General features: G+C 42.2%; 1 protein-coding gene and 1 non-coding gene across 4 annotated transcripts in view; both read right to left on the bottom strand.

Annotated features, from left to right (window-relative positions):
- LOC132828994 (signal-transducing adaptor protein 1-like) overlaps positions 1–25,923 on the bottom strand; it is a 64,763-nt gene that overhangs the window by 31,538 nt on the left and 7,302 nt on the right. For all 3 annotated transcript variants that reach the window (XM_060846248.1, XM_060846249.1, XM_060846247.1), the window contains exons 2-8: positions 14,796–14,867; positions 9,822–9,941; positions 8,948–9,004; positions 8,100–8,269; positions 6,938–7,069; positions 3,519–3,588; positions 2,006–2,108 (exon numbers count right to left, since the gene is read on the bottom strand). In XM_060846248.1, coding sequence (XP_060702231.1) covers positions 2,006–2,108; positions 3,519–3,588; positions 6,938–7,069; positions 8,100–8,269; positions 8,948–9,004; positions 9,822–9,941; positions 14,796–14,867 — 724 coding nt within the window. The remainder of the gene's footprint in view (positions 1–2,005; positions 2,109–3,518; positions 3,589–6,937; positions 7,070–8,099; positions 8,270–8,947; positions 9,005–9,821; positions 9,942–14,795; positions 14,868–25,923) is intronic.
- trnan-guu (transfer RNA asparagine (anticodon GUU)) lies at positions 4,646–4,719 on the bottom strand. Its single transcript has one exon. It is a non-coding gene; the product is annotated as a tRNA-Asn (tRNA).

The following is a 25,923-nucleotide window of genomic DNA, read 5'->3' as shown; positions in this document are numbered from 1 at the left end:
CTGCATTGCTTGATGCTAAGCTGTGATAATTGGTGAAAAACAAATGTAGGAAAGAATCTACATTTAGATAACATCCTGACTACATCTAATCACATTGATTAAATTATTTTCTGAAGTGCAGTCACTTTTAGAGTCATAGAGATGTACACCACGGAAACAGACCCTTCGGTCCAACTCATCCATGCCAACCAGATATCCTAAATTAATCTAATCCCATTTGCCAGAATTTGGCCCCTTTCCCTCTAAACCCTTCCTATTCATGTACCCTTCCAAATGCCTTTCCCACCCTCTGCATGAAAAAAACTGCCCCTTAGAACCCTTTTAAATCTTTCCCCTCTCACCTTAAACCTATGCCCTCTAGTTTTGGACTCCCCCACCCCAAGGTAAAGACCTTGGCTATTCACTCTATCCGTCATGATTTTGTAAACTTCTACAAGGTCACCCCTCAACCTTCGATGTTCCAGGGAATATAGCTCCAGCCTATTCAGCCTTTCCCTAATAGCTCAAACCCTCCGATCCTTGCAACGCCCTTCTAAATCTTTCATAAAACCTTTCAAATTTCACAACATCCTTTCTATAGCAGGGAGGCCAGAATTGAATGCAGTGTTCCATATAATATAGATAATTAGGGCAGCAAGTTCACATACAGCAAGGGATTCAAAATAGTAACCGAACTGAATGAGCAATTTATGTATTCTATAATGGTTTTGGTTGAGGGTGGAACATTAATGGGGCACCAGGAAATTTCTTTTACAAATACATCCACCTGAACTTCTAAATAAGGCCTTGACTTGACAGTCTGATTGGTAATAGGCATCTGACTACCCAGACAGATGGTAGACGGGCATTCAGAACTACATTAGCCAGGGTCAAGTGCTGGGGTAAGAGCCTTCGTTTAAGTCATAAAGCCAAATCCAGTTGTATTTATATAGCTAACTTAATCCACTCAGCTATTGCTTAATGTAAAAGTTTACAGTAATTTAACAATGAGCATGTGCCCTCATGATGTCAAATATTGGCTTGGTGTGGCTTCAAAGTGATTAATGAACCAAGCATGCAACCAAGATAAATATCCAGGTCAGGTCATTAGAGAACATGATCATTCCACTCCTAGCTTTTATTATCTTAGAGTTAAACATTGAGCACTACAGACATTCCCCTAGCTCAAAGATGCTCAGTCTGTTTATGACAATGATTAGAATTTGAACAGCCAAATGATTAGCCATGGCAAAACTTTAAATCCCTGTCTGTATCTTTAGTGGATAATGAAGAAGTACTGCAAAAAATAAGTCTCCCAGCCATCACTCCCCCAGCAAATCATCATCATGGCTGGGACTTATTTCACTGGCGTGCAGGAGGTTGAGAGGTGACCTTTTAGAGGTTTATAAAATCATGAGGTGTATAGATAGGGTTAATGGTAGGTCTCTTTTCCCTAGAATGGGGCATTTCAGGACCAGACCATATATTTTTAAAGTGAGAGGAAAGGGATTTTAAAAATAAATCAATGCTCTTACCCCAGCAATTGACCCTCACCAACGTAGACCTGAAAGTTAGTTTTCTACCTTTCCCGGTAGTCAGATGCCTACTACAATTCGAACTGTCAAGACCTTATTTACAAGTTCAAGTGGATGTATTTGTAAAAGAGCAGTGAAATTTCCTAGTGTTCAGTTAACATGAGGGCAAATTTGTTTTACACAGGAGGTAATTCACATGTGGAATAAACTTCCTGAAGACATAGTGGATGTGGGCACAGTTACAATGTTTAAAAGACACTTAGATAAATAGAAGAATAGGAAAGGTTTGGAAGGATATGGACAAGGAGTAGGCAGATGTGACTAGTTAGTGAGATGGATGAGATCAGTTTGGGATTATGTTTGGAATGGACTGGTTGGACCAAAGGATCTGTTTCTGTACTGTATGAATCAATGACTCTATGTTCAATGTAATTACTTGTTATTTTTTAAATAACCAACAGATCAATGAACAATGAAAGGAGAAAACATACTCATATTGACTTCGTAGTCCATTGATCTTTCCAAAGGCTTCAAAACTCCATTGGTGTGTTGAACAAAATAATTGATTACTTCCTGCTTACTGCTGCACAAGATCTGGGAAATATCAAAAAAATTTGTTAAGGCTTTAGTTCAAATTGATTAATGGAAAAGCATAATTAAAAGTCCATGTGTCTCACATTGAACGTGTAGGATTGATGTGAAGCAGTTTTATTTTACAATGAAGGTGCAGTTACATTATGAATTGAATCAGGGGGAGCCCAAGCTGACACCAGAGAGAAAAAAAATACAACTGACTGGAGGAGTGTGTTCTATTATTTTTTGACCTGGAATCAGACTAAGCCTCAACATCAGCTAGCTGATTTTAAAGTTACAACAATCATTTGCTGAAACCATTTCCTACTAACATTAAGTGATTAAAATATGAGTGGTATGAATGTAAATACATGTGGTATTTGCATTGAAGTCAGAGATGTTATCTCTAATGAAGTATTGGCTGACAGATGTAAAACATATTTTAGTTTTGTGACACAAGGTTGGCAGAGAAGGTTATGAATGTCTACCCATGGTTGCAAAGGAATACATTCAAAGTTTCAAAACTTCAAGCTTTCTTATGTGGAAGTGAAGAATTAATTCTAGGTTAGAAGGAGGGTTGGTGTGGACTTGTTGGGCCAAAGGGCCTGTTTCCACACTGTAGGGAATCTAATCTAATTGGGGCAGCACAGTAGCTCGGTGGGTAGCACTGCTGTCTCACAGTGGCAGGGACCTGGGATTCATTCCACACTCGGGGGACTGCGTGGAGTTTGCACATTCTTCCTGTGTCTGAATGAGAGTTTTCGCTGGGTGCGTCAGTTTCCTCCCACAGTCCAAAGATGTGCAGATCAGGTGGATTGGCCATGCTAAATTGCCCATAGTGTTCAAAGGTGTGTAAGTTAGGTGCATTAGTCAGGGGTAAAGTAATAGGGTGGGGGAATGGGTCTGGGTGGGATACTATTTGGAGGCTCGGTGTGGACTTATTCAGCCTAATGGTCTGTTTCCATACTGTGGGGATTCTATGATTGCATTATGTATAACAAAAATAAGTTCTAAAAACACATTCAAGTTAAAATATATTTCTGTCCTGTAAATGTTGATTCCTCATGGGGATATGGTTCCATGTATTATCCTTTCAGCATTTCAGCAAGTTGCTTGTAATGAAGTGATCGCGGATATACAAGCATTAATAACAATAGATGACTTCATTACAAAACTCACACTATCCTTCTCTTGACAACTACATAATTACACCTTCCAATATAGCAATTTCAGTAAGAGATTGCAGGTTGATTTTTCCTCTCTGTAACTCAAGAAAGTCTATCTCAGCAAGATTGCCACTCTAACTCAGATCTGATCATTCAAACCTTCCAGCTCTGCATTATCTGGAAAAACAATAGAAAGTACATCTGTCAGCTGAGCCGCTCAGTATGAGAAATGTTTTATAAAATAATTACACAGCCATTTACTTACTCCACCCTCGACTTCAATTACATATCCATTTTCTGCACAGCGGATCCGGTAATGCTTTACAAGTGGTTTGCTGAAAATGTGAAATAAAGTTTCACTTTAAGCAATTCACCAACATTTCCTCATTCTAAGACTATTGTCATATGCCCTCATCACAATGGTTCCTACTCTTAATTTCCATTACTCAGGACATGTAAACTTTGCAATTCCATAACACCTTGAGTCTCTCCACCCCTCTACAACAGGCAGACTTATGAAACCCAAGCTTGGCATTTATCTAATCACTTGTTTTCACCATGAAGCATTTTGACTCAGAGCAAGATTTCTCCACAAAATAACATCCTACTGGTCTTTGCTTTCATGTAGTTGCATTGTCTAAACCATCAAGCTTTCAAATCCTACATTTGTAATTTGTTGCAAATTTAAGTCTTATTTGAACAGAAGCTTTGTATTCCTAATGTTTGCAACCTACCCTCAGGAAGGAAATGTGCTGTAATAACCTCAAGCACATCTAATTAAATTGCGATTTAAGGGCCCTCTTCAAATATTTGGAACTGTATCAGCTCTTCCTTCACTGGTATGGGGTCTGACTTAACAATCCCCTTCTTCACAGATATGGGTTTACCTACTCCCCACAATCTGCAGCAAGTCAAGAAAGTAGCTCAACATTAGCAATAAATGCTGCCCTAGCCAGCAACACCCACATTCCATGACTAAATTCTGAAATATCCAAAAATCTGGTTTTCTGACTACTGATATAATTTGATTCTAGACCTCAATGGTGGTGACCAGGGAGGATAATATGATTAGATTCCCTACGGTGTGGGAATAGGCCCTTCGGCTCAACAAGTCCACACCGACCCTCCGAAGAGTAACCCCCAGACCCATTTCCCTGTGACTAATGCACCTAACACTATGGGCAATTTAGAATGTCCAATTCACCTGACCTGCACATCTTTGAACTGTGGGAGGAAACTAGAGCACCCAGAGGAAACCCACACAGACACGGGGAGAATGTGCAAATACCACACAGACAGATGCCCGAGGCCAGAATGAAACCTGGGTTCTCAGTGTTGTGAGGCAGCAGTGCTAACCACTGAGCCACCATGCCACCCCAGCAACGATCGCTCCATCCCTGGGTGGTCTCGAACCACCAACCTTTCGGTCAACAGCCGAACATGCTGACCAATTGTGCCACAGAGACTGGCTATTGTCAAGTTCAGTCACTTGCTCCAAATAAAGGATGCAGCTGTGAGATCCTGTATAGACTTAAATACTCCTTCATTTCAGTGGGATATGAGTCACAGGTTTGCCTCCAGTCTTGTGCAGGAAGCCTTCCTCATCTTTATTCACAGTATGCACTAACAGAGATCCTATTCTGAACCAGGAATTATCCTCAACTCTATTCTCAATTTTTGCACTTCTTATCATCACATGGTCCATCACAAACTCTCCCTTTCCTCAACTTCTCTGTCTCCTCTCAGCCGATATATATTATAATCCTTCTGAGGCACTGTTAACCTTCAGACTTCCATAGCTCCCTTGACTACACTTGCCCACAACTGAAATAGACTGTGGTCTTGATCATATTCATTTCATCTTCGATAGTTCTACTCTCATCCCTTTCTCCTCCTCCCACAGGTTACAAGTGTTCCCTGGAAAATGATCTAACAGGTCCATGACCTGTTCTCTCATTGGAGGAAAATAGAGAGACATAGACATCTGGTGATGAGGTTAACATGAGGGTCACCATACCTCAAGCGAGGAGTGAGGTTAAGAAGGCAGCAACTTCACGGTAATTTCACTGTAAATCTTATATCAGCCATCCAGTTAATAGACTCTTAAGGTAGGGCAAGTACAGATTTGATGACACTCTGCAGAACTTGCTATTTAAGCATGAAGCAAAGTTTCTACTCTGACCTCTATGTCCTTGGCCTCCTATTATGTCAATGAAACACAATTGAAGAATGAGCACCTCAACTTTCAACAGACACCTTCAAAATTTTAAACTCAACAACTTCAAATCTTATGTCCATTTTTGTTTGGAACAGCAGGTACTGGTGAGCGTTCAGTTGCTCCCATTTAAACCTTCAAAGGCTTATCTTTCATTTTTTAACTTGTTCCATTACCTTGCACCATCATCCCCTTTGTCATTTAATATCTTCCACCTCCTACCCTACGGCAATAATTCCTTCTTATCTCCACCCACCTCTGACCTGCACCCTCTAAAACCTGGAGCATTCTCAACTATATTTTTTTTTGCCAGAGAGGTCACTGACCTGAAACATTATCTCTGTTTCTGTCTCCACAGATGTTGTTCCATCTGCTGAGTATTTCCAGCATTGTGTGCCTTTTCCTCACACTCATTCATGGGAATGTGGTGTCACTGGCTAGGCCAGATCCTTTGTTGCCCAAAGGGCAGTCAATAACCAACCAAATTGCTGTGGGTCCGGAGCCACATGTAAGCCAGACCAGGTAAGGAAGATAGTTTCCTTAATGAACCAGATGGGTTTTTCCCAAAAATCAGCAACCATCAGTTTTGTGCTCATCATTTGATTCATCATTCCAGATTTTTAAAATTAAAGTCAAATCCTGATGTAATGGTTGGAACCAGAGCCAGGTAGATCTCATTGACTATGAGATCTTTGAATGGGGTTGTTAGGGAGCCCTGGCTGATAAATATAAACAGCAAGTTCAGGGAGTCTCTTCATTCTAGGGACTTGCTCTGAGCTGGCTGGTCAGAACCTATGTTCAGTACTCATGTAAATAAAGAGTGACCTGGTGATATGATACTGATCTTCATGGAGTTATTTCATCTACCATCTTTGGGGCATCATGGTGGCTCAGTGGTTAGCACTGTTGCCTCACAGTACCAGGGTCCCAGATTCGGTTCCAGCCTCGGGCGACTGTCTGTGTGTAGTCTGATTCTCCCCGTGTCTGCGTGGGTTTCCTCTGGGTGCTCTGGTTTCCTCCCACAGTCCAAAGATGTGCAGGTCAGGTGATGTGGCCATGTGTTAGGTGCATTAGTCAGAGGGAAATGGGCATGGGTGGGTTATTCTTCGAGGCTCGGTGTGGACTTGTTGGGCCGAAGGGCCTGTTTCCACACTGTAGGGAATCTAATCTAATCTTCCATGCCCAGCTTCAAATCTGAATCTCTAGACACTAGCTGGGTCTCTACATTAATAGTCTAGCAATGGTATCACTAGGCCATCGCCTAGCCATAATTAGTTATTCATTCATCATTCTCTTGCAGTTTGCAGGACACTTCTGTACTCAAAATGGCTGCTGTAACTAACAACGCAACATACACTGTACCTCAAAATTAATTTGCTGGTTGCTATCTATTGATTGCAAAGTGCTTTGGGATGACAAAATTGCAGTAAGGCCCTAATTATTATAAATTCAAGTTCTTTCTTTCTTACTGTTTGAACATTTGCCGTGTTGTAATTGCGATGCTCTTCTTATCACTGCCTGGTCTCATTAAGAAGTTTCCATTCTCCACGTTTTTCTCCAACATTACCTCAGCCTCAACCCGTGAGATCTTATAATAGCAACTGAAACAGATCAAGATAAAACATAGTTAAAACTTAACAGTACTTAACTAAACAGAATGCTGTACATGTGCAATGCCAGCTTTCACATCAAATTCTTTTGTCTGGTCTTTTCATGGAGGTGTTGGCCACTTCAAACTAAATAGGTAAGCACTTTCATTAAAATATTTGACAGGAGGATTTAATTTAAATATTCATGGGATCATAACGCAGGTTGTTATTTCCAGCAACTAATGTTTCCAGGCTCACCCAGTGATTTTGAAATAATCCCTCCACCTCAAAAGCCACAGTGGTTAGCACTGCTGCCTCACAGCGCCGGAGACCTGGGTTCAATTCCCGCCTCAGGCGACTGACTGTGTGGAGTTTGCACACTCTCCCCGTGTCTGCATGGGTTTCCTCTGGGTGCTCCGGTTTCCTCCCACAGTCCAAAAAAATGTGCAGGTTACGTGAATTGGCCATGCTAAATTGCCCGTAGTGTTAGGTGAAGGGGTAAATGTAGGGGTATGGGTGGGTGCACTTCGGCAGGTCGGTGTGGACCTGTTGGGCCGAAGGGCCTGTTTCCACACTGTAAGTAATCTAATCTAAAAATGTAGAAAATCCCAAATCTAATCTCTGGATTATACTGATTGGGTTATCAAACTAGAATGACACTTAGGCTTCACAGTTGGGCTAAAGATGATGAAATTCATCCAGTGCTTTTGATTGTCATCAGTACAGTACTGAAAACAGTAGATATATCAGATGAGGCTGGCATTATGCTGGAACATGATGGCTTCCTTATATCAGAAGAGTTTGTCAATGGAAATTCACCAATTTGCTGATGCACTGGTTTGCAGGGCTGGATGGAGTCAATTCCTTTAGCAGAAGGAGTGAAAAAAATAAAATTGAGGAGTTTGACATACATAACCTCTCCTTTCCCTCTCTTCTCTTTGTTCCTCTTCACCAACTCAAGAATCACAACCCCTGCCACCAACACACAACCACTCCCCCCACCACAGTCACCCACCCCCTGACCTTCTTCCCAGCGAGATACCTGGGCAGGTTTTCCACATCATCATAGACATCTTGAACAGGGTCTGGAGTTACTGGTCGTGCTGGGAGTGGTGGAGGTGTCGACTTCCTGCGTTGTTTTATCTCTTCCTCCAGTACCTCCTTAAGTCTATGAAACTGTCCGGGAAGGAGATCCAGTTTGGGAATCTCCAGCTTCAGAAAAAAAAGTAGCATTTAGATCAAAACAACCACATCTAATATATGTAAAATATTGCAGTTCCTTAATTAAAACCTTGCACCTGTTTAGACGTTTAATATTAATAGAGTTTGTAGCACCACTTTCCTTTGGCATTACTCATGGGTATTCTAGAAAGTAGAACACTATTTGCATCACTTACTTTTTAACTGGGCTGACCCTTAAAGGTCACCACTGAAGCATTCCTTAGGAATTTCTATAGTTATGATTACTTGTGAATTGCTGAGGTTAACTGGCGGTCAGTAAATTGCTCATTTTTGAAAGTAGAGTGCCCTTTTGAAAGTTGACATGCCTACCTTGAGCACAAAATGTACAGAAAAGGAGAGAGAGAGCTCCCTCTTGGTTGTGGATGAACCAGTCCATTTAAACTTCTTTAATATGAATTCTACCTAGCTACTCAGTATTCACTGCTCACAAAGGTTCCTGAAACAGACTAGTCAAAAAGTTGAATGGTTTTAGGCAACAGACCATTAAATGGTCCCTTCAAGTCACCATGCAAAGTTCACTATTCAGTTTCTGTTTGGTCTCAAGTTACTGCATTGCACTGATTCTGAATGTTCAGACCATGTTTATTCCACCAGTCATCCAGGCTATAACTAATGCAGACAGTGAAATCAGAATAAGAACTGGATTACCTTTGCAACCGTGTGAATAAAGCCTTTCCACTGCTCTCGGCTCTCCAGGCTATCTGTCTACAGAGGAATGAGAAAAGACGCAATTATAAAAAGTTGTTGGAGTTGAGGTTTGTTTTCGTATTTCATCATCTAGATAAAAAGTCATGGACACCAGTTAAAGATCCTCAAAAGACAACTGGAGGATTTGTAGCTCTAATTGAAAGAGTTCACTACAAGCATTTGAGATTGCTTCTATTCACACTGCATGGTAATTTTATCCATGTCTAGATGCTGATGGAAGAACAAAATAAAAGGAAGAAGAAAACTGAATGCCTTGCATTGCTCAGAAGTGTCAAAATCAAAATGATTCATTTTCACTGTACTTCACATGAACATAGCAACCATTTTACACAAAGCAACATCTCCCAAATGAGCATTAAGACAAATGAATAGTCAACCTGCTTTTTATTTGTTAAGGTCAATGACAGCAGAAGAACTCAATACTCCTTCTAAACGAGAATCTGAACACCCACTCAGAACAAACAAATGACGCCTGAGTTTCAGATCTCGTCCAAAAGTGCAGAAAAAGAAAGGGAGGGTAAGGAGGCTAGAAAATACAACATTAATGCTTTTTGGCTTTTCCCTGTTGAATAATTGGCAGGCAGTGTTCTGCTTTAAGACATATTTATGTTTCTGGTCTGAGACAGTGCCCCTAGTGAATGATACACACTTCAGGAATTTCTCTCGTGTTGACACATATACCATGGGTGAAGTACTGACATCTTTCTGAGTAAGGTACATAGCAGGAACATTGCATGAGATAAGAAATGTTTGCTGGGGATATAAATGCCCAGTGACAGAACGGTGGAATTCAAGATCAAAATCAAAGTGCTACCTTTAATTTAACATCTCCTTGCTTCAGCTTCAGTGTTAAGTTGGTTGCTTGCAGATCTGTGTCACGGCTGTCCTCACTCACTACAGCTACAAAGTCATCAAGATTGATTTTCTCAATATACTGAAAAAAAAATTGGAAAAGTGTTTCTCAGAGATTATGAAGTGCTCAAATGTTATGGTGCATTGACTATGTGTAGCAATGTTACAGTATAAATGAAGTGGTGCTTTTGCATTCACAGGAGCTTTCAAGGTGCAATTCTCTCAGGCTCCTCTAGGGGCAATCAACTCAGAGAAGCCACATGAATGGGTGACATTGGTCATCATTACGTATTGTTGAATGGAGGCAGGTTCAGTGTGCAGGCCTCAGACAAACCATTGACATGGTTTACCAATCACCAACCTGTACCCACTTTCTCCAGCTTTAATGGAATCTACAGCTCCCAAGACTGTCCAACAGCAAATTAAATTTCCTACCTGCTCACACACCAGCCACAGAGACTGTGACCACAATAAGACTGGAGATATTTATACCAACCACTGGGTCTATTAAAAGTAACTGGGTGACAAGGAAAGTTAAAAGATAGAGAACAGAGTCTCATGGTTGAACTGCAATTCATGTGGGAAGTCCAGGAGTGTAAAGAAGTGAGCTAAAGACTTCAATTTATGGATTTGCAGAACAAGATACCACTGCTAGACAGACTTTTTACAGACCTGAACCACAGGAAGCAGGAAAATCAGAAAGTGAAGGGGACCCACCATTCAGAACTTTTTCACACACCTTGTAACCTTACTGTAGAATACATGACCAAAAACCATGGAGGCGATGGCTGAGTGGTATATTATCTCTGGACTATTAATCCAGAGATCCAGGTAATGTTCTGAGGACTTGGGACAAATTCAAACACCAGAGCAGATAGTGAAATTTGAATTTAATAAAAATCTGGAATTTAGATTCTAATGATGACCATGAAACAATTGCCGATTGTCGGGGAAAACCCATTTAGTTCACTATTGTGCTTTAGGGAAGAAAACTGCCATTTTAACTGGTTTGGAGAGAGAGTAAATTTTTATTTGTCATTTCTACCACATATGCCTGATACAGTAAAAATGAGACAGCGTTCCTCCATGACCGAGGGTGCTACACGGACAGCACAGACTACACACGGCATAAAGTGCATAAGATGTGCAAACCCGTAAGTTTCAGTGTGATATAAGAATGATAAATAATTGACATTTTTCTAACAGCAATTCAAAGTCATGCAAGGACTTTCAGAAAGGAAAGAGTCTGATCATACTGATGGCTTGGGGAAGAAACAGTTGCACAATCTGGCCATGAGAGACTGAATGCTCTGGTATCTTCTACCAGATGGCAGGAGGGGGAAAGAGTGTAGTGAGGGATGTGTGGAGTCTTCCACAATGCTCTTAGCCTTTTGGATGCAGCATGTGGTGTAAATGTCTGTAATGGAGAGACGAGAGACCCTGATGATCCTCTCAGCTGTCCTCACTATTTGTTGTAGGGTCTTACGATCTGAAACGGTGCAATTCCTGAACCAGGCAGTGCTACAGCAGCTCAGGGTACACTCAGTGAACCCTCTGTAGAATGTGGTGGGGATGGGGGTGGAAGGTGGGCTTTCCTCAGCTTGTGCAGAAAGTAGAGATGTTATTGGACTTTCTTGGCTATGGAGTTGGTGTTGAGGGTCCAGGTGAGATTCTCCATCAGGTGTATGCCAAGAAATTTGGTGCTCTTCACAATCTCCATGGGGGAGCCATCAATGTCCACAGAAGAGTGGTCACTCTGTGCCCTCCTGAAGTCAACAATCATCTCTTTCGTCTTGTCCACATTCGGAGACGGGTTGTTGGCTCTACACCAGTCCGTTAACCACAGCAACTCCTTTCTTAAATGCTGACTCATCGTTTGTGCTGATGAGATACACTACAGTCAGAGCATCAGCAAACTTGATGATGTAATTCAACCTGTGCATCGCTGCACAGCAGTAGACTAAGCACACAGCCCTGGGGAGCTCCCGTGCTCAATGTGATGGTGTTGGAGATACTGTTTCCAAACCGGATTGACTGAGGTCTCCCAGTCAGGATGTTCAGGATCCAGTTACAAAGAGAGGTACTACGGGCCAGCAGACTCAGCTTTCCAATTAGGTGCTGAGGAATGATAGTGTTAAATGCAGAACTGAAGTCTATGAACAGTAATCTGACGCAGGTGTCCTACTTCTCCAGGTGGGGGAGGACCTCTCCAGATTGAGGGTGCTAGAAGTAGCTTCATCTGTTGAACAGTTGGGTCGCTACACAAACTACAGGGTGTCCAGTGAGGAGGCAGGAGAGTCTTAATATGCCACATCACAAGCCTCTCGAAGCACTTCATGATGATGGGTGTAAGTGCAACAGGGTGGTAGTCGTTGAGACAGGACAATGAAGACTTCTTTGGCACCAGGATGACAGTAGCTGCCTTGAAGCACATTGGAACTATGGCGCAGCTCAGGGAAATGTTAAAGATGACCGTGAGGACATCTGCCAGTACGTCAGAGCATCCTCTGAGCACTCTGCCAGAGACGTTATCTGGTCCAGCAGCCTTACATAGGTTTTCCTCACATCAAAAACACAGCATCCGGTCACGGCTGGGGTTGGGGAGGTGGGGTAGTGGACTTTCTCGCTGCCATGTCATTTTGTGCCTCAAACCATGCATAGAAGTTGTTCAACTCAGCTGGGAGGAAGGCATCACCAGCACAAGCAGGTGATGCTGTTCTGTGGTTGGTGATGACCTGAATGCTCTTCCACATGCTCTGCTATCCTGAAGATGGCCGTGTATTCTCTGTGCATGTGCACGCTTTGCCTCTTTGATGGCCCGGGTCAGGTTGGCCCTCGCTGTTGTTATGGACACGTTGTCATCTGCTCTGATAGTGGAAACATGGATCCTCAGCAGCACGCACACCTTTGTGGTCACCCATGGCTTCTGGTTGGGGCGAGAATTGATGGTCTTGTACACAGTGATGTCGTCAATGCACTAGCCATGTATTCCTCTAAGTTGATGGAATCGCCATCGGTTTCCGCCTCCCTGAACACACTCTAGTCAGTGTGCTCAAGATATTCTTGAAGAGCAGAAATGCCAGCCAGGTTTTTACCTGCTACTGAACTGGTTTGACTGATGAGCTGTCTGTATGTTGGGATTAGCATAACAGAGATGTGGTCTGAGAAGCTGAGGCGGGGCCAGGGTTCTGCCTTGTATGTATTGGGGATGCTTGTGTTAACCATATCCAGTGTGTTCTCCCCTCATGTGACTCCAGACCCACAGCAATGTGGCTGACTCTTAATTGCCTTTGGGACAGTGATGCCCTTGACGTGTGAATGAATTGATGACAAGCAGTTCCCAGCCCAGGGGTAAACCTGACTTGCAGATATGATGAATAAGCTGGTCACTGAAGTCCACATCAATAAGACATACCAGGCATTGGGCAGGGTGACATGAGGAAGAGGAGGATCAACTGGGAACCAGGGTCTATCTGGTGGTCTACTAATACCAGACTAAGAGGCTCTAAATAGGAAACAGGGGAAAGTGGGACTCCAGGTAGAGCGAATAAATTCCAAAACACCTTGAAATAGGATCCCTGCTCATCCAACCACTGGCTTCAGGAAGTGGATAGATTGGAGGCCAGTTAACATCAGGAAATTAGATGCTCCTGACTTGAGACTATCCCACCTGACCCTAAGACACCATTCTTTTTCAGGTTAAAATGGAGCTGCATGGGATAAGCAGGAGAAATTCCACAATAGAAGTTGCAAAGAGTCTTCAATAAAGGGGGCATCACATCTGCATTCTCCAACATACAGGCTGCACTACCCAACACCCAATCAAGATACCATTACAACGGCTGAATTCAACTGAGTTGAAGACAACTTTGTAATAGAAATGGTGTTCATTACTAAATTTAAAATTGCAACTATCAAAGAGGCTAGTGACAAGATTACTGAAGAAATTGCCAATCAGAACAATAGCTCCATTGAAAGAGGCATTCATTTTCATAATGAAGGCAGAGCAGGTGTAAGCCTTTTCTGAAGCCAAGATAATATCTACTTATAAGTCAACCTTTAAGTTCCTCATATACCTGGGCACTTTGTCAATTTGTCATTGGGTAGAATGAGTAAATATATCAATCAGATTAAAAGTCTTTTCCTCAATGTTGACCTTGGAGAATCTGAGAATTTTTCTTTGAGGTTACTATTGTATCAGTAGTCTAACAAGGTAATGCAGAGTTATAAAAATAGGTTCTGGAACAATTAAATACTTTGATGGATGGCACTATAGGTTTTCTGGCTGGATGAAGTGATAGGTTTTTTTTCAATTTACTCACAGAATATGGACAGCTCTGGCTAGGACAGCATTTATTACCAATCCTTAATTATCCAGAGGGCAGTTAAGAGTCAACCACTTTGCTGTGGGTCTGGAGTCACATGTAGGCCAGGCCAGGTAAGGATGGCAGATTTCCTTCCCTAAAGCACACCAGGTGGTTTTTACAGTAATTGACAACAGATTCACGGTCATTATTAGATTCTTAATCCCAGACTTTTATTGAATTCAAATTCCACAACCAGCCATGGTTGGAATTGAACCCAGGTCCCCAGTACATTCACCAAGTTTCTTGATTAATAGTCTAGCAATAATACCACTAGGCATTGCCATCCCCTGAAAGTCTTGAACATGTTTCACGACATATTTATGGTGGAAGCTATTCTTTTTAAGATCCAAGTAAAAAGATAACTTATTAAAAATGGTTTATACTATATGATGGCTAGTGGTGACATTCTTTTATACTCCTCATTTTAGCAAGTACAAGGGAGTCTCTCCAGCATTTTCCCCTTCCCCAGACCCCAGTCAACATTCTTATAAGAATTAAGCAGCTTGTTTATTCACATTGTGTTTTTTATAAGATACGGTACAAGTAATCGGAATCACACAGGAACCTACCATTGGATCCCGGCATGTCACCTGGAAATAAAGATGGTTCCCTCTTAGCACAGCCCAGTACTTCTTGTATTTCTGTCAAAACAAAATTGTTTGTTAAGCAAAGAAATGTATATTTCTTTAATGTATTTTCTCTCGCTTTTCTGTTCAACACTCGTAGCTCAATTTCCACACCCCCTCCTCACCACTACTGTGAGAAACACAAGTAGTTTAATTCATTGGCATTACTATAGAGACTGAATTGGACTCTCACTTTGATTTGAGTCCATTGCTGGGAACCATGGAAAATATCCACTACCTCCTGCCTTCACTGGAAAACCACTTCATCCTGTCTGTCTGGGTGAACACCGAAGCAAACTTTCAATCCAATATTCAATCTCTATCTACTGAAGGAGCTGACTCTTCCTGGCTGGTGGTTCACAGCTCCCATTTCTCACCTGGAGAGGTCATTTTTCAGTGCAAGACCTGGCAGTGAGCCACATTGGGCTATTCACCCACAAATGTGCCAGTTCCATTTCTGTTAAATGAAGATATACATCAAATGGCGACATAATGAATGGAGGCCAGAACAGGCCAGCTAAGCCCAATCCAGCCCTCCCCTGATATCCATGCACAACTGACTTCATGTTTCTCGCCTTAACCCACATGCACCAAAAGGCACTTGTGGCATTCATACTGCTGTTCCAATTGCGATTAGCCAACTCAGCCTAGGGGGTCAATTTTGGACCTCTGTACAATTCAGTCCCACATGCTGCTATCTTTGTAGCAAAGTGGGCTCATTATTTTATAGTTCAAGAAACAGGACACAGTTCAGTCTTCTCATCCAGTTAGTTGGAGTTTATCACCATAAGCTCCAAACTTAAATAAGCTCTGAGAAATCAGTTAATTTGAATCCCCTTCTCAAAGACCTGTAAGAACTGTTGAGCTGGATATGGTCAGGCAATCATAGGCTGCTTCATATTGTTCTCATCCCATCCATTCTTGTAAGGAGCCATAGTGTATTGTTAGCTCAAAAAGGGAGAGGGATTGGGAAGAGGAGGAAACTTCATCTCAAGAACAATTGGGCTGAGGAAGGGAGAAAATTTTATTGTGGTTTACTATATCCCATAGTGCTAGAATTACAGATGTGATCAATATTAAAACTAAATCTGAGCTAATGTAAGCACATTTTTGCCTGGAACATTTTGAACAATTGATATCCATCAGCCCGAAAATGACCCCTATAAACAAGAGATTAATGATTGCTAGAACCTGGAAGATTAAACAATGACTCTTAGATTTATCAGTCAATCATTATTTTCTTCTCATAAATGAGTTAGCCAAATTTGAATTGAGTTAGAAATCATTTTAGCTCCAGACGAATTATACAAAGTGTACGTAATTGTGTTATTAATAGCAGTCAATTACCACCAAAGTCTATGATCATCAGCTACATTCCTTACGATAGTTTCTAAGCAGCAGTAACCACTGAAAGACAGAGTAGGTGGGGGAGTGGGGAGGAGAGAGGTTCAGACCTGGATGCACAGTGTACAAAGTGGACAATAGGAAGATGAATTTTGGTTTGCAGCCAATGTCGAATTTGATGTCCTGTATATCATCACCTGCACTCGGACGTCAAAGACATTCTGGTGGCAGCTCAAGAAGAACAATGATGCAATGCATATTTCTGCCACTGTCTGATTTGCACCTCTGCTTCTGCACAATGGAAGGTGTGCCATGAGAATGCCGTGAGCAGAGGCCAGAAACAATAAAGTCATCATAGCCACAGAGGACCATAGGGCTGCTCTCTCATACAGATCTGACCGGTGGTGGATTACCCTGAGATTCACTATGTATCAGCTGAGGGGAGATATTGAGAAGGACAGTGCTACATGGTAATCTTAGCTGGTGTGAGAATTGAGCCCACTCTTTTGGCATCACGGTGTTGCAAACCAGCTGTCCAGCCAACTGAGCCCCAAAGTAAACTTCTCACACTCTTAGAGGACGATAGGACTCCATAATTAGAGAAAGACAACTTGTGTAAGTTTAATCTGAGGTTTCACCACTTCTCAGATGAGAGACAAGGTTGAGAACATGGAGCTTTTTTTACTTTCAACAATATATTTTATTCATAAAAATATCTTACACACACAATCACTAAAACAGTTCAGTTCTGTACTGTAGCAAATGAAGGAACAAAACAAACATTGGAGTTTGTCTCTATCCAACAAACAAACTCAAGACATTTCTTATTTATGCAAGATTATATTTCTGTATATTTGAGGCACCAGGAAGGTCCAATAACTGAACAGACCCCACTTAACTTCAGCAGAGGGAGTTCAAACAGTGGTCTTTCCTTCCTGTACCTTAACAGCACATGATAGCCTCAGGCAGTGTGGGAATTGAACCTACTCCATGTATCACTTTGTTACAAAGCAGCCAGTAAACTGAGCTAAACTAAGCCCTGTTACTGCTTTATTTTCAGCAGCAATGGTGAGAGTGAGGACCAGGGAGCTGCCGGCAAGGTAAATTTCCCTTTCATTTTGGCAGCGGAGCTGCGTGAGAAGAGTCAAATTGCGCTTTGGGAAGGTGAGTGAACTGATATAGGGCTTTTGCCCGAAACGTCGATTTCGCTGCTCGTTGGATGCTGCCTGAACTGCTGTGCTCTTCCAGCACCACTGATCCAGAATCTGGTTTCCAACATCTGCAGTCATTGTTTTTACCTGATATATTTGGGCAGTGGCTGAACCCGAGACACTATACGTGTAGTGTCTCCCCCAACACTGCAATCCCCCACCCCACCCCCACCACCCAGCCTCCTCCTCTAACCAAAAAAAAGACTTTGTGGTGTGTTGTTATGATTTTCTGTTTTTTTATCATGTGATTGGCAAAAAAATTCTTTTTATTCCTTCTTTGTTTATCTATTATTTGATATTGTAGTAGGACTAAGTTCAGCTTAAGAGTAAAAAATGGCAGGAGATCTCAAGACACATGTTATGCTCCTCTTGCTCAATGTGGGAGCTCAGGGATGCGGCTGTGTCCCTCGCTCCTTCACATGCAGGAAGTGTGTCCAGTTTGTTATACCACATGACGGCTATGGAGCTGTGGCTGGACTCAGTTTGGAGCATCAGCGATGCTGAGGACACCGAGGATAACATGTTTAGTGAATTGGTCACACCGCAAATTAGGATTGCTGAGGGAGAAAGGGAATGGGTGACCAAAATGCAGAGGAAGAGCAGGAAGGCAGTGTAGGTGTCCCCTGCGGTCATCTCCCTCCAAAATAGGCATACCATTTTGGATATTGTTGGGGGAGATGGCTCACCAGGGAAAGACAGCAGTAGCCAAGTTCATGGCACCATGGCTGGCTCTCTATACAGAAGGGTGGGGAAGAGAGTGGAAGGGCTATAGTCATAGGGGGTTCAATTGTAGGGAGTAGATAGGCAGTTCTATGGTCAAAAACGAGACACCCAAATGGTATGTTGCCTCCCAGGTACATGGGTCAGGAATGTCTCAGATTGGCTGCAGGACATTCTGAGGGTGAACAGCCAGCTGTCATGGTGCATATAGGCACCCATGATATAGGTTTTAAAAAATGAGATGAGGTCCTCCAAGCAGAATTTACAGAGTTAGGAGCCAAGTTAAAAAGTAGGACCCCAGAGGTAGTAACCTCCAGATTGCCACCAGTGCCACGTGCTAGTCAGAGTAGAAGTAACAGAATAGGCAGCATGAATGAGTGGCTTGAGAGATAGTGCAGGAGGGAGGGTTTCGGTTCAGATTTTTGGGACATTGGGCCCGATTCTGGGGGAGGTGGGACTGTTACAAATAGGACAGTCTACATCTGGGCCGGACTGGAACCAATGTCCTTGGTGGTGCTTTTGCTAACTTTGTTGGGGAGGGTTTAAACTAATGTGGCAGGGGGATGGGAACCAATTGAGGAGGTTAGTGGACAGTAAGGAAGTAGTAAATAAAGCCTATAAGGAATGAGATAATTAAGTCAGCGTGACTAAGGGGAAGAGTAGGCAGGGAGCAGATGATGAATGCAAAGGGACGGGTAGTCTGAGGTGCATTTGTTTTAATGCAATAAGTGTAGCAGGTAAGGCAGATGAACTTAGGGCTTGGATTATTACCTGGGAGTATGATGTTATTGCTAATTCTGAGATTTGGTTGAGTGAAGGGCATGATTGGCAACTAAATATCCCAGGATGCTTCAGATGGAATAGAGAGGGAGATAAAAGGTGTTGCATTACCGTTCAGAGAGGATATCATAGCTGTGCTGAAGGAGGGCACTATGGAGGGCAGTGAGCCAATATAGGTAGAGCTCAGAAATAGGAAGGGTGCAGTAACAATGTTGGGGCTATACTACAGGCCTCCTAACAGCATGCATGAGATAGAGATACAAATATGTAAACAGATTATGAAAAGGTGTAGTAGCAACAGGGTGCTGATGATAGGAGATTTTAGCTTTCCCTACATTGACTGGGATTCACTTAGTGTTAGAGGTCTAGATAGAGCAGAATTTGTATGGAGAATCCAGAAGGGTTTTCTAGAGCGCATGTAAATAGTCCAACTTGGGAAGGGGTCATACTGGACCTAATTAGATTAGACTAGACTAGACTTACAGTGTGGAAACAGGCCCTTCGGCCCAACAAGTCCACACCGACCCGCCGAAGCGCAACCCACCCATACCCCTACATTTACCCCTTACCTAACACTACGGGCAATTTAGCTTGGCCAATTCACCTGACCCGCACATCTTTGTGACTGTGGGAGGAAACCGGAGCACCCGGAGGAAACCCACGCAGACACGGGGAGAACGTGCAAACTCCACACAGTCAGTCGCCTGAGTCGGGAATTGAACCCGGGTCTACAGGCGCTGTGAGGCAGCAGTGCTAACCACTGTGCCACCGTGCCGCCCACTAATGTTGGGGCTTGAGCCCGGCCAGGTGGTTGAAGTTTCAATAGGGGATTACTTTAGGAATAGTGATCATATCAGATTCCCTACAGTATGGAAACAGGCCCTTCGGCCCAACAAGTCCACAACAACCCTCCAAACAGTAACTCACCCAGAACCATTCCCCCACCCCATGTTTACCTCTGACTAATGCACCTAAGACAATGGGCAATTTAGCATGACCAATTTACCTGACCTGCACATCTTTGGATTGAGGGAAGAATCTGGAGCACCCAAAGGCAACCCACGCAAACGCGGGGAGAATGTGCAAACTCCACACAGAGAGTCATCCGAGGCAGGAATCGAATCTGGGTCCCTGGTGCAGTGCTAACCACTGAGCCACAGTGCCACCTGTGTTTCAATTTCATACGTTTTAGAATATTCATGGACAAAGACAAGAGTGATCCTGAAGGAAGAGTGCTGAATTGGGGGAAGGCCAACTAAATAAATTGGGCAGGAGCTGGGGTATGTAGATTGAGAGCAGCTGTTTGAAGGTAAATCCACATTTGGTATGTGGGAGGTTTTTAAAGAGAGGTTGATTAGAGTGCAGGATAGTGGACTTGTTGGGCCGAAGGGCCTGTTTCCACACTGTAAGTAATCTAATCTAATCTAATCAGATCTAAAAATGTCCCTGTGAAAATGAGGAATAGAAATGGCAAGTTTAGGGAGCCATGGACGACAGGTGAAATTGTGAGACTGGCTAAGAAAAAAAAGGAAGCATACATAAGGTCTAAGTGACTAAAAACAGACAAAGCCTTGGAAGAATATCAGGAAAATTGGACCAATCTGAGATGAGGAATTAAGAGGCTTAAAAAGGGTCACGTAATATCTTTAGCAAACAGGGTTAAGGAAAATTCCAAAGCCTTTAATCATATATAAGGAGGAAGAGAGTAACAAGAGAAAGGGTTGGTCCACTCAAGGACAAAGGAGGAAAGTTATGTGTGGAGTCAGAAAAATTGGGAGAGATTCTTAATGAGTACTTTGCATCAGCATTCACCAAGGAGAGGGACATGATGGATGTTGAGATTAGGGATAAATGTTTGATTACTCTCGGTCAAGTCAACATACAGAGGGAGGAAGTGTTGGGCATTCTAAAAGGCATTGAGGTTGACAAGTCCCTGGATCCGGATGATATCTATCCCAGGTGACTGAGGAAAGTGAGAGAGAAAATAGCTGGGACCTTAACAGATATTTTTGCAGCATCCTTGAACACAGATGAGGTCCCAGCAGACTGGAGAATTGCTAATGTAGTCCCCTTGTTTAAGAAGGGTAGCAGAAATAATCAAGGTAATTATAGACCAGTGAGCCTGCATCAGTGGTAGCAAAGCTGCTGGAGAAGATACTGAGGGATATGATCTATTTACATTTGAAAGAAAATGGGATTATCAGTGATAGGCAACATATTTTTGTGCAGGGACAGTAAAGCCTTACCAACTTAATAGAATTATTTGAGGAAGTGACAAAATTGATTGGTGAGGGAAGGGCTGCAGATATCATATACATGAACTTCAGTCAGGCATTTGATAAGGTTCCCCATGGCAGGCTGATGGAGAAATGGAAGTCGCACGGGGTCCAGGCTGTACTAACTAGACAGATAGAGAACTGGCTGGACAGCAGGAGATAGAGAGTTGTAGTGGATGTGAGTTTCTCAAAACGGACAACCGTAACCAGTGGTGTTCCACAGGGATCTGTGCTGGGACCACTGTTGTTCATGATATATATAAATGATCTGGAGGAAGGTATAGGTGGTCTGATTAGCAAGTTTGCAGAGATGACACTAAGATTGGTGGAGTATCAGACAGTGAAGGGGACAGTCAGAGAATACAGCAGAATATAGATAGATTGGAGAGTTGGGTGGATCAGATGGAGCTCAATCCAGGTAAATGTGAGGTGATATATTTTGGAAGATCCAATTCTAGAGTGAGCTATACGGTGAATGGAAAAGCCCTGGGGAAAATTGATGTACGGAAAGATCTGGGTGTTCAGGTCCACTCTACCCTAAGGTGGCAACGCAACTCGATAGAGTGGTCAAGAAGGCATACAGCATGCTTTCCTTCATCGGACAGGGTATTGAGTACAAGAGTTAGCAGGTCATGTTAAAGTTGTATAGGACTTTGGTTCGGCCACATTTGGATTACTGCACATTGTTCTGGCTGCCACATCACCAAAAGGATGTGTACACTTTGGAGAGAGTGCAGAGAAGGATCGCCAGGATGTTGCCTAGTATGGAGGGTGCTAGTTCTGAGGAGGGTTGAGTAGATTAGGATTATTTTCATTAGAAAGATGGAGGTTGAGGAGGGACCTAATTGAGGTCTACAAAATAATGAGAGGTATAGACAGGGTCGATAGCAAAATGCTTTTTCCCAGAGTGGGGGACTCAATTACTAAGGAACATGAGTTCAAGGTGAGAGGGGAAATATTTAGGGGAAATATGCGTGGAAAGTTCTTTATGCAGAGGGTGGTGGGTGCCTGGAACGCGTTGACAGCAGAGATGGTAGAGGCGGGCACAATGACGTCATTTAAGATGTATTTAGACATTTATATGAATGGGCAGGGAGCAGAGGGACACAGATCCTTAGAAAATAAGCAACATACTTAGAGGATCTGAATCGATGCAGGCTTGGAGGGCCAAAGGGCCTGTTCTTTTGTTCTTTGTTCTACACAGAGCAATGCCATCAAAAACTCGATTGACAATGAATAGGAGTGACATGTATATCTGGAGGTTTACTGGTGGCTTTGGACAAAGTTCCTCAGCTGATTGCCAAGACGTTTTGACACCAACTATGATTTTTTAAGCTACATCTTCCCCCTCTCACTCCTGTAACTGGATCCTCTTACGAATGACGGATGAAATAAATTATCGCCACTATGGAAACAAGCCTCAGAAAACCAGCCCTGAAGCCACTATCATCCTCCCCAGGTGAACTTTTACATCTTATTGTTTTGGTAGCAAGAATTTCAGGGTCAGTGGTTTACACAGCTGATAGACAGGATCTTAGCTGCTCTGTCTCCTGTGATCAGAGCTAGATGAGATATCAAAAATGGATAGCTCAAGCCTGCTTTGTTGGTATCTATGTTATAGTATAACATCGATGCCTTTGGTAAATAAAGGTAATAACTTAAACTACACCATCTATAAGATTTTTATATTCCAGACGACCACAGAGTACAATCTGTGGGACAAACCAAGAGAAGCTTACAGGTTGAGTCCATCAGGGATTTCCTGAGCAGTCTCAAATAGGTACTTTAACAGAAACAGTAAGAGGGGTTTGGGGCTCTTTTTCAGGTTGGCAATACACAACCAGTGGAGTTCCACAGGGACCACACACAATATATGTTGATAACTTGGAGGAAGGAAAAGAATGTATTGTAGACAAATTTGTAGACAACACAAAATAAGTGGAAAGACAGGTTGAGAGAGGGATACAAGTAGTTTATATGGAGATATTGATAGATTAAAAAATGGAAAAACGGTTGGAAAAAATAATGTAATGTGGGAAAATGTGAAGTTGTGCATTTTGAAACAGAACAGAAAAACAGAATATTATTTAAATGGAGAGAAAGTGCAGAAAGTTACAACACAAAGGCGCTTTGGGACTTCAGGGCACAAAACGCTGAAAGCTAGCATAGAGTTTCAATAGGCAATCAGAAATGACAATGGAATGCTGACCCTAGCCACATGGGATCATTGTGGATTTCACCAGTTTCCTCATTTCCCCTCCACCCACTTTATCCCAGATCCAACCTTCCGTTCAAATTCGTATCCCTTTTTATTCTACAAATTGAAACTTTGCTCATATGTTGGTTGTGTGGCACCATATCAATTACCTTTCAGAAATTTATGTCCACCACATCTAAAGACATTTTGTATTTTTCCATTTGAAGAGTACACAAGGACAGCAGTTGGAAAACCAGTTTCATCTGACTGGAGTGTCTTAGTGGGACTGATTGCTCTCATGTGTGTACTAGCCTGGATTCGAAGGACACACTTAAAGAATCATCCCGTAGTTACCCCTGAGTTACAGGTTAAGACCCACTCAATGCCATGTGAAGCAAATGGAAATCAGAACACCAAAAGCACACACTCTCACCCTGAATGCTGGAATTCAATCGTGTTCAAAGGAAATCAGAACAGAATCTCAACCAACTTGCAAACCAAGCACAATGAAACTGACTGCCAAAATTAATGTTTCCGGCAAACTCCACAGAAACAGCTACAACATTCAACTATCCACTCTTCGTGAACAATTCAACCTGACCTGTATATCTTTTGCTTTTACTTTTATGTTGCTGGACTGACCTTATATCTAATCTGTGTGTATTTACGCTGCAATACTAATGTTTCTCACCTTTAATAATGAACAAACTCACTCTTTGTTAATTCAAGGACGCTTAGTTAAATTAGCTCCTTTTAAAACATAGGATCATATGGAGTTGGAAGAAAGGAATCCACATGTTATGGTTTGCTTAACCTTCTGATCCAGCCTCTTAGGAGAAGCATGAAACTGTATGCAGGATTTGTCATTTCTTGTCTGACTTCAGTCTGTATTATGGTTCTGATAATGGAAACAAATAGGCCCAAAATAATTAAAAATCCCACTAAATAAACTGGCTTACCAATCTATTGTATACCAATGACTGAAAAGAAATCCCATTAAACCTTGGTGAACAGGGCATAATTAAGAAAAGCCAGCATAGACTTGTTAAGGAAGGATGACATTGATTTTATTTATAGTGGTTGTGTCTAAAATATTTTTGTCAAGGATATGTTAGGTGACCTTTGCAATCTTGCGTAGTAGTGTACACAAAACTATAAGAAACTATCACATCTAGATTGACAAGGGCCCAACCAGTTTCCGCCTGTGCTTATTAGAACCAAAAACAATGACTTTAACTCAGTCAGCACGATCTGGCAGTTAAAACTATCACGGTTACTTACAGCTGAGTCCACATGGTTCAAAAGCAACTGACTAATGTAAATCAAGCAATAAAGGCTTGGAAGTAAATGTTATCCAGGCCTCATGATTATCCCATTCTAGAGATCTGACACTTACTCCATTCCCACCAACCTATCTCGTCCCCAAGTTAAAATCAGAGTTGAGCTGAATGTCTTCACACATTTGCTCTGTTTCTCTTTATGTAATTTAATGACAAAAATTAAATCTTTCTTATTTACATGAAAAATCCAAAGCAACTATTAAGTTATTAACTACAAGAACGTAGAGGCCCAGGGAAAGTGCAGAAAGACTTACAAGAACAATACTGAGAACTACTTAATCATGGAAATTAAACTTTATTTGTTTACATGAACAGTCCAAAAGAACTATTTAACTTTTAATTATAGGAATGCAGAGGTACTAGGGAAGGTGCAGAAAGATTTGCAAGCACAATAATGAGAACTGAGCAGTTAGAAATACGAAGAAATATTGAATAGACTGGGGAGCTCCTTGTTAAAGAATGATAAGGATGAGGGGTTGTCTAAAAGGGGTTTCCAGAGGGATAAGGTAGAAGCAAAGATAATGCCTACATTTTTGGACAAGTCCAAAACTAGAGACAATCAATATATGATGGTCACTAATAAATCTAATAAGGAACAATGCAGAAAGTGGTTAGAACAAGGACTTTGCAAGAAGGAATTTTTGATGTTACCAGCAATCAAAGAACAAAAACAATAAAACACACGTACAGCACAGGAACAGGCTCTTTGGCCCTGCAAGCCTGTGCCAATCATCATGTCCTAACTAAACTACAAAACAAACCTTCTGCCCTTATTTGGTCTGTATCCCTCTATCCCGCCCTATAGATGTAACCATCCAGATGACTCTTAAATGTCACCAACATGCTGGCTTTCACCACTTCTTCTGGCAGTGCGTTCCAGATTCCTGCCACTCTCTGCGTGAAAACGTCCCTCGCACATCTCCCTTAAACTTCCCCCTCTCACCTTGAAGCTGTGGCCCCACATAATTGAGACTCCATCCCTGAGAAAAAGCCTCTGGCTATCCACCCTGTCTATGCCTTCCAAAATTCTGCAGACCTCTATCAGCTCTCCACTCATCTGCTGTCTTTTCAGTGAAAACAATCCTAGTCTTTTTAACCTTTCTTCATAGATGATGCTCTTGATGCACTTAAGAGGAAACTAGATAAGTATATGAGGGAGAAAGGGAGAGAGGGAGAGAAGGTGATGCAAATAGGCTCAGATTA

Source organism: Hemiscyllium ocellatum, chromosome 28, assembly GCF_020745735.1.
Source record: "Hemiscyllium ocellatum isolate sHemOce1 chromosome 28, sHemOce1.pat.X.cur, whole genome shotgun sequence".
NCBI lineage: Eukaryota > Metazoa > Chordata > Chondrichthyes > Orectolobiformes > Hemiscylliidae > Hemiscyllium > Hemiscyllium ocellatum.
The sequence above is the reverse complement of the archived record's forward strand: the minus strand, read 5'-3'. Positions and strand labels throughout refer to the sequence as shown.